The sequence below is a fragment of the Mauremys reevesii genome, linkage group 2, assembly GCF_016161935.1.
Source record: "Mauremys reevesii isolate NIE-2019 linkage group 2, ASM1616193v1, whole genome shotgun sequence".
In the NCBI taxonomy this organism is placed as follows: domain Eukaryota; kingdom Metazoa; phylum Chordata; order Testudines; family Geoemydidae; genus Mauremys; species Mauremys reevesii.
The window spans coordinates 206,918,275-206,933,549 of NC_052624.1; the positions used below are offsets into that span (position 1 = coordinate 206,918,275).

General features: G+C 41.0%; 1 protein-coding gene across 6 annotated transcripts in view; it reads left to right on the top strand.

Annotated features, from left to right (window-relative positions):
• MIB1 (MIB E3 ubiquitin protein ligase 1) overlaps positions 1-15,275 on the top strand; it is a 113,599-nt gene that overhangs the window by 78,379 nt on the left and 19,945 nt on the right. For all 6 annotated transcript variants that reach the window (XR_005593591.1, XR_005593592.1, XM_039522264.1 and 3 more), the window contains exons 13-15: positions 2,716-2,848; positions 3,253-3,339; positions 14,436-14,597. Coding sequence is in view for 4 of the 6 variants with exons in the window: in XM_039522264.1 (XP_039378198.1) it covers positions 2,716-2,848; positions 3,253-3,339; positions 14,436-14,597 (382 nt within the window). In the remaining 2 variants the exon portion in view is untranslated. The remainder of the gene's footprint in view (positions 1-2,715; positions 2,849-3,252; positions 3,340-14,435; positions 14,598-15,275) is intronic.

Sequence of the window (15,275 nt, forward strand, 5' to 3'; positions counted from 1 at the left end):
CTCCCAGCGCTGGGGCTTTGACCACACTGGCGCTTTGCAGCGCCGCAATTTGCAGCACTGGAGGGGTGTGTTTTCACACCCTGCTGCAGCGCTGCAAATTTGCAAGTGTAACCAAGGTCTAAGTATTATCTAGACCATGCCTGACAGGTGTTTGTCTAACCTGCTCTTAAAAATCTCCAATGATGGAGATTCCACAGCCTCCCTAGGCAATTTATTGCAGTGCTTAACCACCCTGACAGTTAGGAAGTTGTTAATAGGAAGACATAGTTATAATAATAATAATAATAGGAAGAGATAGTTAATGCACCCAGCAAATAGCTTTGGTGGAACTTCAGATTTCAATATTCTACTAGCTACAGGCCAGTACAAAAGCAGGAGCCTCCCAGACACAGTCCAGGGACTGCAGCCTAATAAGAATCCCAGGATCTGGGGGCTACAAGGGGCATGGGTTTCTTGCCAAGGTATAGCTCCTGGGTTTCTCTAGAGGGTCATTCAGTCTTCACATTGCTTTCCTTTTATAATGAGGAGGAATAGACTTTTTCAAATGATTATTCATGGAACCACATTTAACAGACTTTTCCTTAGAAGCATATAATCAGTTTAAAATACCTATAGGCCTCTTTCTCTGCAGTGGTTTAATACGCCATATACAGGTTTTAATTTGGAATTAAACAGGGTTAATATAAGTTACACGGGGTACAGATTTTATCTGCTCTTTATTCTGTTCTCTGTAGGTTCTTTTAGTATCCTCATTACTATAGTGTCTGAGCACCTTCCAGTAGTTCACTAAGCGATGTGACTTACTCTGTCACATGTGGTTTATGTTCTGTCTGTCTAATCCAGTCCCTGGGAAAAATTGTCTGAGAAGTTTGGGGTGGGGGGTGGCGGCATTTAGAGTACATGCTACTATGTTTGTTAAAGGAGGCCTGTTTGAAGTGTGTCTAGTACTTGGAGTGGAAGACAGTGAGGTTTGTGTTGATCCTTAGTTCCTGTGGGAGTTTGTTCCACAGTCTTGGACTGGCCCCTCAGAGAACCTGTCTTTGTGCTACCACTAAACCCTGTATGTTCAGAGGGGAAAGCTATGCAATGTCAATTTGGTGGAGTGGAGCAGACCGGGTGGTATGTGAGCAGCATGAATGTCTGTTCTAACCGTAATAACAAGGACATACTAGTTTTCAAGAGCATAACAGGTTGTTGCAAGGAGGAGGGAGAAAAATTATTCTCCTTAACCTCTGAGGATAGGAAAAGAAAGCAATGGGCTTAAATTGCAGCAAGGGCAGTTTAGGTTGGACATCAGGAAAAACTTCCTAACTGTCAGGGTGGTTAAGTACTGGAATAAATTGCTTAGGAAGGTTGTGGAATCTTGATCATTGGAGATTTTTACGGCCAGGTTAGACAAGCATCTGTCAGGGATGGCCTAGATATATAATACTTAGTCCTGCCATGAGTGCAGAGGACTGGACTAGATGACCTCAAGGTCCCTTCCAGTCATACAATTCTATAAGAGGTTGAAATGGGACAGAAATTTGATAGAGAACAAATGATATTCCATACTGGTGAATTGTCTCTCTTCTCTTCCCCCCTCCCCCCCCCCCGGCAATGCAGCTTCAGTTTCAGTGTCATCACTTCTAGATACATTGCCACTAAAAACACGTGTTATGGAATAACATAACTATAATTAACATCGTTATGTTCGTTTAAAATACTATTATTAGGGTTAGAATAATCGCAGTAAAAAATGTCAGCTTCAAGTATGAGCCCTATGAGTTCAATGTGTTGTGATACCTATATATAGTTTCAAAAGTACATATCTGGTATGTTTCAAAAGCTAGTTAATCCAGTAATAGTATTCATGTATGATTCAGGTTGGGGTTACTTTGAAGAGTTGACTGGAGTCTAGTCACAAATTGTGTCAAATACAAACTATTTTTAAAAGGCAACTGCTATATTCTCACAAACTAGAAAATGTTATCAAAACCTCATTAAACTATCATGAGCTTCTTCACCATGTTCTCACACATTTAGTACTGACTGCTGTAAGATAGGATATTGGAGTAGTTTGACTGCTGGTCTGATTATTATGACAGTACCTATATTGCATTAATATGCAACCTACAATTTCAGTTGTTTGTATTAGTCTGGGTCATTCCCTATTTTACCTCAGCAATTAGGATCCTTCTCAGTGAGAGGCCATCATTGTTCCCTTCTGAGTCATAATGAGCCTAGTCGGGTCTTAAAATCTGAGATTTTGAAGTGGCATAATGCAATGAAACGCGCTTATTTGTAATTAAGTGAAAGAAGATATTTATATTTTCAAATAGAATTACATAACCCTTCCCCTTTCCAAAAATGTAATGTATGTCTGTAAAAGAAAATAGTAAGTATTTTAGCTTAATGTAATTGCAATTGCTCTGTGATCTTTCGGAAGAAAAATTAAGCTGGCTCCATAACTCTTCAGATGTTTTACAGAATACATTTTCTTGCTATTTATTGGGGTTTGCCTTTTAAGTCAAGCAGCTTAATTTGGGATTTTTATGTTTAAAGCTCTTCAGTATATTTTTTTATACACTTCTAAAATTTGCTAGTTGAATTTAGTGACTTGTTTATAGTTCTGATATGTGAATAAAATATTTGTGATTCTGTATTGTAGTACAGTTGGTATCCAACAGATGTTTCTGCCCATGTTCCTATAACACTCTTTTATAATTATTTCAGTGCAATGCGTGTATTGCTGTCCAAGCTACCACGGCCATGGATTGTGGATGAGAAGAAGGATGACGGCTATACTGCCTTACATTTGGCAGCACTCAATAATCACGTGGAAGTGGCTGAACTCTTGGTGCATCAGGTAAGGCTTTCCTCTCAGGAGGGTTGAAATATGTCTCATGTCTTTGATTAACCTTATTGAAGCAGATACCTTGCCAAAGCAGCTGGGATAGCATTGGGCTGCATTCCCTTCGCTATGTGCCAAGTTTGCCCTTTGGATCATTATTATATTGGCTTAGTTGTAAGAGGTGCAGAGAGATTAAATTGCTCCAGTACTTTTCTGAACAAATTTAACCCTTTAGAGTCAACAACTTGGAAATTGTGCAGTGAGCTAGTGCTAGTGCTCTAGAAAATTTGACACTGGTAATGTTTTCTAATCTCCCAAATCAAGGAGGTATCACATTCAGAATCTTATTATTTGCTCTAATTAGCTACCTTACTTCTAGATTTACTGTTGAAATCTGACATTCTTAACATCTTTTTCAGGGCAATGCTAACCTGGATATCCAGAATGTAAACCAGCAAACTGCATTGCACCTTGCCGTTGAACGACAGCACACACAAATAGTTAGGGTAAGCTATCTGTAATAAGCCACGTGGGTTAGCTTTATTCTGTTCAGTGTGACTTTAGTTATTAAGAGAAGGTGGAATTCATGAGCCTTGTATAACCACTTGTTTTAGCCTTTAAGATTAATTAAGATGTATCCTGAATTTAGATCAACTCATTTAAACCTTCTGGGCATACCGAAGTGACAAAGGAAATACCCCCATCTACTTATGCTCTTATGGTGACAGATACTTTAATTGTATCTTACTTTCATTGGGCTTCTTATACAAGAAATAATTTCTGGTATCAACCAGTCAAGAAACATGTTTTGTGAGGAGGCAAGGTTGAAAATACATTTAGTATCAATCATATACTTGTCTACCACTTAAGGTTTAGAGGTGAATGCTTGGATGCAGAAAAGCATTAACTTCTTGACATAACTTGCATAACAGATCCAAATTCTTCTTTCTGTCCACACAGCTGAAACTCTTTCATCTGTGTCTTTATCTCCCACCTTGATTATGGTAACTGCCATTTCTTTGGCCTCTCTGACATTTGCATCATCTTTCTCCAGCTCAGTCAAAATGGAATTGCTAAAAATATCTTCTTACAGGTTTTTTTACCACATTCTCTCTCTAAATCCCAGCGACTCTCCTTTTTCACTGCATCAAGTTCAAGCTTACTATGATGGCCTTCAGGGCCTTATGTAATTTTGCCCCTGTATACTTATTCACCCTTGGTGGTGGTTGTCCTCTCCACCTCTGCTCTGCTAGAGATGCCATTTGTTAACCTCTTCCATAACCATTTTTACTTTCAGGTTCCATGCATGCATGCTGGCAAGCCCCCATCCTCCGAAACACTCTTCCTGAGCTGTGTTCACAGATTATTACTGCCTCTTCATTCAGATCTCTTCTCGAGATCCACCTGTTTCACACTGCCTACTGGAAACTTATTAAATAATTTTATATTAATGAAATATTTTTATATAAAATATAAAACACACGTGTTTTCTCTATCATGCTGTTTGCTACCCTTAGAGGTAAATGGGTAATCTTACTGTTCAAAGTGGTCTCTTCATCCTTCTCCCACAACAGTCTCAGTACTTTCTTCCATTCTGTTCCTTAAAAACAGAATGCCTGCTTTAAAACAAATCCATCAGGCCACTACCATCTCATTTGTCACATCCCTCCTCCTCCCCAACTCTTCATGTGTCTCTCCTTGTCTTAGATGCTAGGCCCCTCAGGGCAGGGCTTGTGCGTTTTATATACCACCTTGCACAGCGGGAGTCTAGTCCGTACTGTGGTCTCTTGGCACTATTAGTACACATCTACCTCAATATAACGCTGTCCTTGGGAGCCAAAAAAGTCTTACCGCATTATAGGTGAAACTGCCTTATATCAAACTTGATTTGATCCGCCGGAGTGCACAGCCCCGCCCCCCTGGAGCGCTGCTTTACTGCGTTATATCTAAATTTGTGTTATAATGGGTGGCGTTATAAAGGGATAGAGTTGTATATAAATTGTAAATGATTTTTGTAAAGCCATTAAAATGAAAAGCAACTAAGTATGTTTAACTTTATCTTATATATAAGGTGCTAGGTTTGTGTCTCTGATCTCTTAAACTGTAACCTCTGTTAGGTGGAATGTCACTTTCAGACCTTAAGTTCTGTGGTTATGTCCTCTATGGGGACCCATAGTGTGCAGTTTGCGGAGGATACAAACCCACAATGTGGCAAGAACGGGGGAGGGAAAGGGAGAATGAGAGCGATGAGTGTTGAGAAACTACTACAGATGTCAGATTTTCAATCTGTGATTTTTCACAAGTAGCATTTCTTTGTTAGATAAAATGAAAACAAAAAAGACTGGAATACTTATTGTCACAGCTTGTTCAGACTTCACAGATCCAATAGATGGATAGTGAAATTATTCAAGTTAACACCCTTGATAGAAGTTCGTCTCCTAATAGTCAAAGAAATAAGTTAAAGCTTCATTTTTTTCATATTGAACATCCTTTTGGGGCACAATTTTGTGTGCGTTGTAAATATCTACCATTTTGTGCTTGCTATTTGTAAATGCTTTTTTCTGACAATGCAGTGCAAACATAATTATAACCACAAACACAGACCTAATTTGATAATCAGGCCTGGGCAGTATACAGTAATATTCATTATTCCCAAAACAGGGTAGCAATTTCCAGGATTTTGAAAATGTACTCAACACCTATTAGGCTAGAGAGCTAACCCTATTGACCAGGATGAAAAATACCTGTATTGCCACTTCTCTCCAAGGCTGTGCCCTGATTCTTGTCAATTTCACAGCTGTTTAGTGTTCTGAATAGTTGCAGTTTTCACTCTGAATCTGGGCAAAGCCATGAGCAGCAGCAGAGGCACTGGAGCTATTCCCAACTGTTTTGTTTTAATAAAATAATACTGTATCTATTCAGACTCAGGTCATATTTGGAAAATTACCTTTTAAATCGTGTGTGCTCAAAACTGCTTGTTGAAATTAAAGTTGAGAGTTGCTGGCACCAGTTTAGGAAAACTTCATTACTTCCAAGGGTGAATGATGCAGAGCTTCTGTCATTATTAAAATCCAGTTAGAATGTTGATATTTAGCATATAGGATAATTACTTGGATTTTATATAGTACGTTTCACACTTTACTGAAATGCTGTCACTTCCAGGGAGAAATGCAAAACTAATTTAGGACAGGTAGGAAGAATACTTTTCTGTTGTTGAAACTGCAGTGGAAATTTTAGTTAGGCAGATCATCTGATATACTAGACCAAACTGAAGATTAAGTAGATAACCTGTATAAATGTGATATCAGGACACCATTTTTGGACCATAAAAATCCATAGTACATCAATAAGTTGGACACAAGCAATGCAAAGAACACTTGATGCATGTGAGCTTCTCCATTATTCCTATAACCCAACCTACCTACCTACCTTTCTTTTCTTTTTATTTTTTTCTTAAAAAATCTTGTGACGAGTGGTAAATATTATCTGTCTTGCTTGTACTAATCATTATTAGAAAATGTATTTTCTTACTCACAAGTGTTGACAGATATGATCTCATTGCAGTGAAGCATGTGATATGGCCCTATATCTGGAACTTCTTGCCACCAGAAGAATATTTTTCATAGAATCAATGTCACTTGCATTCTTCAGGCTAGTCTAAATTTATATTTGGTGAGCCTCTGTGCCCTTTTAGATCTGGCATACCACCTTGTGGGCACAATGCTAATGTAACAGATGAGCAGGAGAATAGGCATGTAGAAGAACTAGTAGTATGTGGTGTATCAGATTGGAGTGCTTATGTCCAAGAATGTTGAAATGGAACCCTAGCAGAGTATCCACACCTCAAAGCTGGATTAACTAAAAACCCTAAAATAACTTAGGCAGCCATGCAAAGAATATATTGGCTCCCATGAATCAAAATTATTAATTCCTATTGGGTTCCTTCCAAAGTTGTAGCGTTATGCATTTATGAAGTAGAAGTTAAGGGTAGTATGGTTCTTTTAAGAGCCCTGCTGTTGTGGGAAAGGGTAGCTCAGGTTGTTGTGCAGAGACTTTGGGTTTCCATGGTTGCCCCGAGATTCATGCAGTTTTCGGGATGTTTGGTGTCATAGAGGCTTACTTCTACCCATTCTGCAAGGAAGGAGAACAGACTCCAACAGTAACTAAAGAGAAACTTCTACAAGTGGAACTCGCAGGTTGTCCCCCTCATGTGGGAACAATAGCTTGAAAAAACATACCAGGCACAACTACTAGGAAGGTATACAAGGAAAGGAGGAATGGGGCCCACTTGTGAGATCCAGTGGTAACCCATTGAGAAGTCCGTCTAACGCCATTTGCTGAGGATGCTAGGGCTTTTTACTTGGCTCCTGTCCCTTGACCTTGCTTTGGGAGTAGGAAGGGCAGTCTTGCATATCAGTTTCTGGCTAGTAGGTGCCTGAGGAAGTTTAAGTCCCAAATCGCTCCAGGCTCTGGCTCTTGCGTTTGAGGTGGGGGATTGTCTGCTACCTTATCCCTCTCAAAGAGTATCCTGGCTGCTGGAGGGGAGGTTTGTTTCTCTTGCTCCCCCTCATATCCCTGCTTTCTGGGGTCTTTTTGCCTCTACTGCTACTAGGGTGACCAGATGTCCCGATTGTATAGGGACAGTCCTGATTTTGGGGTCTTTCTCTTATATAGGCTCCTGTTACCCCCCACCCCCATCCCAATTTTTCAGATTAGCTGTCTGGTCACCCTAGCTGCTACTCATGGCTTTTGCCAGTCCTTAGATGTCTGAAGTTGATATTTTGACATTTTTACTGCTAATAGCAGCGATGAAACTGACCATCTTGTTTTTTCACACTGATATTGTGATCTGTCTGTGCACTAGGGAAAGTAGTGCTGCATCAACTCATGTTTGACAGTTATCTTCACAAGCATAATGGCTAGCAACTTAATTTCTTTAAGAGTAAAGAATTTGTAAATATTGTCAGGCGATAGAATGGTGAATTCTTCAGTTCTTCAGCAGTTGGTGGTTTTATAATGTACAATGCCAGTAATGATATGGGATATCTTCATTATTTTTATCATTTCTTTTCTTAAGAGTTTGACTTTATTTGGATTTACTTCGGAAATGTGCGTTAGGCTGATATGTATCACATGTATGCTTATGACATCACTAGAAAACTGTTATGAAGGAAAAAAATGAACTAAACTTACGTTCTGTAGAGATTGATGGCTTTAGGCTACATGCTCACTAAGGAAACTTTCCACTTGCTAATTGCAAGTGGGTGTACTCCTTAATCATAGAGAGGCTGATTCAGCAGTCCATTTCTGTTCAGCAAAACACTTAAGCACCTGCTTAACTTTAAGAAGATACTTAAATCTCACTGCCTTCAATGAGGTTTAAGCATATTCTTAACTTTAAGCAGGTGCTTACATGCTTTGTTGAATAAGGATAGATGTATGCACGTGTTTAATTGCTCTGTTGATTTTGAGGCCATCATAACTTTCTTATGGTGTAAGGATACATATCATGTGAAAATGTAATAATTCTGAACAATTTTATGGAAACCATTTAGAGATTCACCTTGTTAGCCTGTCTTTATTTCTGATATAGTCCTTCTGTAGTGTTGCACTGTCTACTTGTAGGATATCTCTCAACTCTTAAAAAGCATGGTGTGGTTCTTCTGACATGATTTTTATCCCAGCTCCCCATCAAAGTACAGTTTGAAATCAAGTTCCTGCTGAAATAAAACAGAGAACAATTGAATATAACAAAAATCCTAATTGGAATTGGAGTACAAAGCCTGGAAAATACAAAATGAAATGTGATTATTTTACTGTAATTTAAATAGAGTAAAGTCCTTCTTCAAGTGATTGTCCTTGCGCATATTCCACTCAAGGCACCCATGCACTCCATGTGTGTGAGGCTAGGTCTACATTACAAACTAAGTGTGATTCCTAGTTCACATACATGTGCTCGCATTAGCTCTCATCAAGCTAACATGTGTATGCGACCTGTGAATCACATCTGTAGTTTGTAGCATAGATATAGCCTGAGACTGGAAGATTTTTCATTAGCATTATCCATTGGTCCATGCCTGTGCCCCCTGCTTCCCTGTCCTCTGAACTGAGATCACAGTGGGTGGCACAGACCTATCACCTCTTGAGTTCCTTAGATCGCCCATGGTATGAGAAGGAACCTCTTCAGGGTCTGCAGCTTTACTATCATTCCTTCTCTGATTTCTTTTTCTGTAAATAGTTAACACTTTTAAATAGTTTTTAGTGAGTTAGATAGTATTAGTAGGGGCCTGTGGACTTCCCCTCAATATCTCCACCATTTGGGATACTTAGTTTGCCCTAGATCTTGCCTTGAAGTGCTGCACGACTGCCTTGAGTCTTCCTGGTTAGTGATTGCACAGTGGCTCCACCTTCCCTGCCACTCCCCATCATCAGGGGTTGAGTCTGATATCCTCGATGACCTGGCTGTGTATTCTGGACCTGGAGTCACCAGTACTCTCAGAACTGGTAATCACTAGGGGTGTACCCACAACATTGGGCTGTCATTCTCCAGTACTTTTGGCCATTTGAGGCATTAGCAGGCATCCGGTACCATTGGCTTCCCCTGTGGAATTCTGAGAACTCAAACTTCTCTGGTGAGCTTGAAACGAAGCCATTGGCTACCCTGGACGTACTGTGATGCAAGATTAGCCCTGAAAAAAGTTCCAGAGTGTCTTGGGCACTCTTTCACTCCTGCAGGTTCAGTAGTTGCAGTGGACACTACTTCAAACTTCATGGTTCCAGTCCTCGGGGATTTCCAAGGAAATTCAAGCTATGGCAGAGCACCTCCTCTTTAAGACTGACAGTCTGCTCAGTGACAAAATGGATGAGTCACTGCATATCCTTAAGGATTCTCATGCAACCCTTTGCCCCTTGGGTATACATATGATAGCACCTCTGAGAAAATACTCCAAACCACCACCGTTCAAACAGTACCCCTGGTCCTCTGCCTTTTTACCACCAAAGCCTACAAACTTCCCAGGAAGTGCCGGAGTGGGCAGTGCAGCCGAGAGAAGATCCTTCCATTGTTCTCTCTCCAGCCTTCTGCCAAGAAACCCTGTTGACGGGAGCTACAAACAAAGTCCCCTTGTCACCCAGCATCCACACTCCATTCAGTGACTGTCTAGCCTGTTTCTCCCTTGTGATGAGCCCTAGAAATCATTGCCATCAGCTATACAATAGAATTTCTGTCTATTCCTACCACAAAACCCCCTTCCTCTTGTCCCTCTTCATGAACTTGTCTCAAGAGAGGATGCTCAGACAGGAGGCAGACTCCCTGCTTCAGCTAGGAACTCTAGAACTCCAATCCCTCCTCAGCATAGGGGGAAGGTTTTTTATTCAAGGTATTTCCTTATCCCCAAAAGGATCAGAGACTGGAGACCCCATTCTAGAGACCGAAGTGCATATGCTCATTTGCTGTTCAAGATTCAGAATTATCACCTCCATTGTCCCATCTCAGAGCAAAGCTGACTGTCTTGCAGCTTTTGTTTTGAAGGACTCCTGTTTTCAGATAGACATTCACTCAGCACACAGGAGTTTTACAGTGGGCCTAGACCATTACCAATGCAGAGTTCTTCCCTTCCGTTTTTTGAGAGGCCCTAGAGTTTTCAAGAAGGTGCTATCCATGGTGACAGCTTACCTGCATTACCAGGGCACTCCAGTATTTCCCTACCTTGATGATCAGCTGGTCACAAGTCGATCATACCAAGATATACAATCAATAACCCTATCCCTTCTCAGCCTCATTCAATCCTCAGGGCTCCTGGTAAAACTAGAAAACTTCCTTTTAGTTCCCACACAAACTATAGACTTCATTGAAGCAACTTCGGATTTGATTACAGCGAGAGCATAGTTAGACCAAGACAGATTCCAAGCTGTGAGGGACTTCATCATCCAGCTTCGACTCAGCCCTCAGATGACAATGTTGATGCTGCCTTCCCCTCTTAGGCCATGTGGCCTCTTGTACCTATATGACACCGTTCATTAATTTTCCCGCTCATGAAGCGTACAATGCTTTGGATCACCCATGTCCAAAGAGCCTGGTCTCCTGCCAGTGTTGCAGCTTGCTCTGTGTTAAGACTAACGTGGATGAGGTTGGAAGCCATGACATCACTTCAGTGTGTATCAGGCTGCCTGTGAGGTCTTGTCCATCCAGCTTTTGTTGGATTAAACATATAAAGCTGGCACGGATATAGACTCTGGCCAAGCCACCTGAGTCAGTGTTGAGTCACTTGGGAAGACACTGGAGGCTGGTTGGTCCAACACCTGACATCCTTTTGCATAAAATGATGAAATCACCGTGTGCCTTCAATACATATTGCTGTTTCATGTTGAAAGCATCTAGCTGGCACATTTTTGTGTCTGTCGTGGCCCAGATTTCAGAGCTATATAAAAGGACAGAAACCACTGCTGCTTGATAAATGCAGATCTTAGTCTGAGTTGATCTGTGGCATTGATGCCATGGAGGCTTCAAAAGAGTCTGCATAACACCCATACCCTTGCTGATTTGATATTTCATGTCAGCAAGGCAACCTCCCTTGGTGACAACAGAGCTAAGATACTCAATTAATTCAACTTCTTGTCAATTGATTATTAGGAGGGGAGGGATAGCTCAGTGGTTTGTGCATTGGCCTGCTAAACCCAGGGTTGTGAGCTCAATCCTTGAGGGGGCCATTTGGGGATTTAGTTGGGGATTGGTCCTGCTTTGAGCAGGGGGTTGAACTAGATGACCTCCGGAGGGCCCTTCCAACCCTAATATTCTATGATTGTAGGGGTAGAAGTCCATCAGCCCCTTTTGTCAGTTCAGTCTTCTTCCAGTTGACTTGAAGACCAAGCCTACCTGCTTCTTCTATAAATATATTCAGGGCATTGATGAGATTAGTTTGTGGGAATGTAAATATAGCTGAGTCATATGTGTATTCCAGGTCTTTTACGCAGAAGACATGCAATATCAACTCTGATATGCAGCTAGTGATGGTTTCCCTCATTTGGTCAATAACTTTGTTGAACAGATCGGGACAGCCATGCACCCTTGATGGACGTCACTCTTGTACTCAAACCAGTTGGCCATCTCAGTGAACACAGCTCTCACTTTCATGGTGCATTTCTATGAGAAGGTTGAGGAGCTAGCCAGGCACTCCAGCAGCTTGTAGGCAGAGCCCAAGGGAGCAATGATCAACAGTCGGGCAGCTTTTCGGTCAGTAAAGGCTATATGCATCCCTCATCTTTCCTGGGCCAAAATTCTTAGGCTTTTTCAATAGTTTGTTTAATGGTAAAAATCTGTTCTGTGGATGATTGGCTGGGCATAAACCTAGCTTGGTGTAGATTCCTTATGCCAGACTTAACATGCTCAAGAAGAACTAGCATGAACAGTTTGCTTGGAATGGAAAGCAAAATGATGCTGTGACAATTGGCACAGTAGGGCATTGCCTTTCCCTTTCAAATGGGATAATAATCCCCTTTTCAGGGCTCCATATTTGGTGTTTTCAGGCATGCTTATGGACAGTTTACTCTCTAAGCAGAGACAGCCTGGGCAAGAGAGTCTCAATTTCCTGGTGTTCTGACATTCTTCACCTGGTAGGAAGACAGAGAAGCTGTATGGATAGGGGTTCCCTTTGTTCCCCATTCCAACCACAAAGACGCTAATTTATTGATACCTTCCTATTGAATTGAGAGCGCAAATGGACAAACATGTGGCTCAAGACTCTTGGACCCAGTAAAATCTAATCTTCACATCAATCTCCTCAAATTGCAAGCACTACACAAAGCCTGCAAAAGGTTCCTGCCCTTCATCCGTGCCATATATGTTCAGGTCATGTTGGACAATATGACTACAGTATACTATATAATATACAGGGAGAAGCAAGGTCCGCTCCTCTTTGCATAGAAGTGATCAAGCTCTGGAATAGGTGTAGCCAACTCCAGATCACCATTTTTGGCAGTGCACCTATCAGGAATAATATACACTTCCGTGGACAGCCTCAGTTGGCACTTCCACGGAGACCACAAGTGTGTCCCATCCCAATCCCAGCATCCCTCAATCTAACAGCCCAGTATTTGGATGGACAACAAGCTTAGAGAGGTCACGTTCAGAAGCGGTACAGTCCATCGTCAATAATAGCAGAAAGTCTCTACAAGAAACTGTTATGTTGCAAAATGGAATTAATTTTTATCTGATGCTCGCATCATCTGATATTTCCAAAGGGCTCACAGATTCCTAGCATTCTGTACTATCTCCTCTTTAAAATGATTGGGTCTGTCACATGTTGTGGCGAATGCACTTGGCAGTGATTAATGTTTTTCATCCTCTGGTAGTAAACTGTTCATTATTCACCCCCCATACAACTGTGACGTTCTTGAAAGCCTTGCCAGAACCTCTCCTCGGGTACTGAAACTTATGCTGACTTGGGATCTTGATCTCATACTGTCAGCACTCAGGAATCTTCCATTGGAATCTTTAGCCTCCTGCTCCTTTCTTCATCTGTCTATGAAGATGGCCTTTGTGACTGCAGTTCACTAGAAGACTAGGTGATCTTGGGGGGCCCTTATTACAGACCCACCCTACACAGTTTTCTGTAAGGACAAGGCTTCTTTCAGGCTGCACCCTGTGTTCATTCAAAAGACTCTCTAAATTCCACTTAAATCAGATCGTAGCCTACCTGGTTTCTGCCCAAAACTTCATGCAGCTGGAGAAGACAGGAAGTCTCATTCTTTGGATGCTCCTCATGTAGAGGACAAACCCTTCTGGAAATCTCTGAAGCTTTTCATCTCCTTTATTGAACAGATTAAATGGAAAGCAATCTCCTCACAAAGACATTCTGAATGGGTTTCATGTTGCATCTTGCTTTTGCTATGAGCTGACAGTGAGAGCCCAGGCTACCTCAGTAGATTCTCTTTTGGGTGTTCCCCTTCTGGAGACGTGTAGTTTGGCAATATGGGCCTCTCTGTGTACCTTTACTAGACGTTGTGCCCTGATACAAGTTTCGTCAGCAGACGTATCCTTCAGCACAGCAGTCCTGCAGTCTGTGGCACAGCAGGGATCCTGTGTCTTTCTCTTCAGTGAATACTGTCTATGAGTCACCTCAAGTGGAGTATACCCTGGGGTCCATCACACAGAGGAAAAATTCTGATTACTTATCTTATGATAACTGGAGTTTGAGATGTGTGATCCCTACATGGATTCCATTACCCACCCTCCTTTCCCTCTACTTCAGATTCTTTCCTAAAGTGATTTGTGGTAGAGAAGGAACTGGAGAGGCTGTTGGTCCTTGCTGCCCCTTGTGCCCTCAGTTCAGAGGTAGAGGGCACCAGCACAGACCGTCAGACACTACTAATGAAAAGTCTTCCGTTCTCAGGTGCATGGAGCACATTTGCACCTGGAGTGGAATACACATAGGGACAACATGTCTCGATCAATTTACTGTAAGATAAGTAATCAGAATTTCTTTGTCATTTTCAGGCCTTTTAGGGTAGTTAAAAGAACTGATTTTTCATTGCATTTTTTCCCTTAAAATAATATTGGTAGTTTTCCTTGTGTTATCTAAGTAAGATTCTTTCTCTTTTTCAGCTCTTAGTCCGTGCAGGTGCTAAACTGGATATTCAGGATAAAGATGGGGATACTCCTCTACATGAAGCCTTGAGGCATCATACTTTGTCACAGCTTCGCCAGCTCCAAGACATGCAAGATGTGGGCAAAGTAGATACTGCTTGGGAGCCATCAAAGAACACAGTAAATAAAATTCATTTATTTATTACTTTCTTTCCTGTACACCTCTTTCTGTAGTATAGTTTGAAGATTCTGTACTGTTGAACTGCTTGTTGTCAGCACAGATTTATTTAGAGACATTCTTCACCAAATTGTGGGGCCATATTAAAATCAAATTGTTACATATGCACTTTTTTATGCTTACTGATTAACTCATCTGTTTTAAAGAAAAAGGTGTGTGCCCAAAAATATTATCATAAATCTGTCTTTGGTAGTGAACTTGTATGAGTGCCACGAATTTGGAAGAAATTACTTGAAATGGAAACAAATAAGCAGTAATACAGTACAGAGATTAAGAATAAAATATGCTTTGATTTAACCTCTTGCGTGGCTTTGTAGCTTTCATGTATTATGTTTTGTGTTTTAGCTCTAAAACTTTGAGAACTTATGCAGGTTAATTGTGTTTAGCTGTAGCCTAATCATGTTACCTAGTACGTTATATTTGTGTCCTGATAAATTAATTTCAGAAGTCCATTCTGATGAGGCTGGTGTCTCACCAACTCTGAAAAACAAGGATCAGAGTTAAATTGTTAATGCCCAAAAAACTAAGGATGGTCATGGATGTTGGGGAGAGAGATAAATAAGGCAACTATCTTATTGTGATAAAATTGCAGTTTAAATATTATTCCAAGGATGTAAATC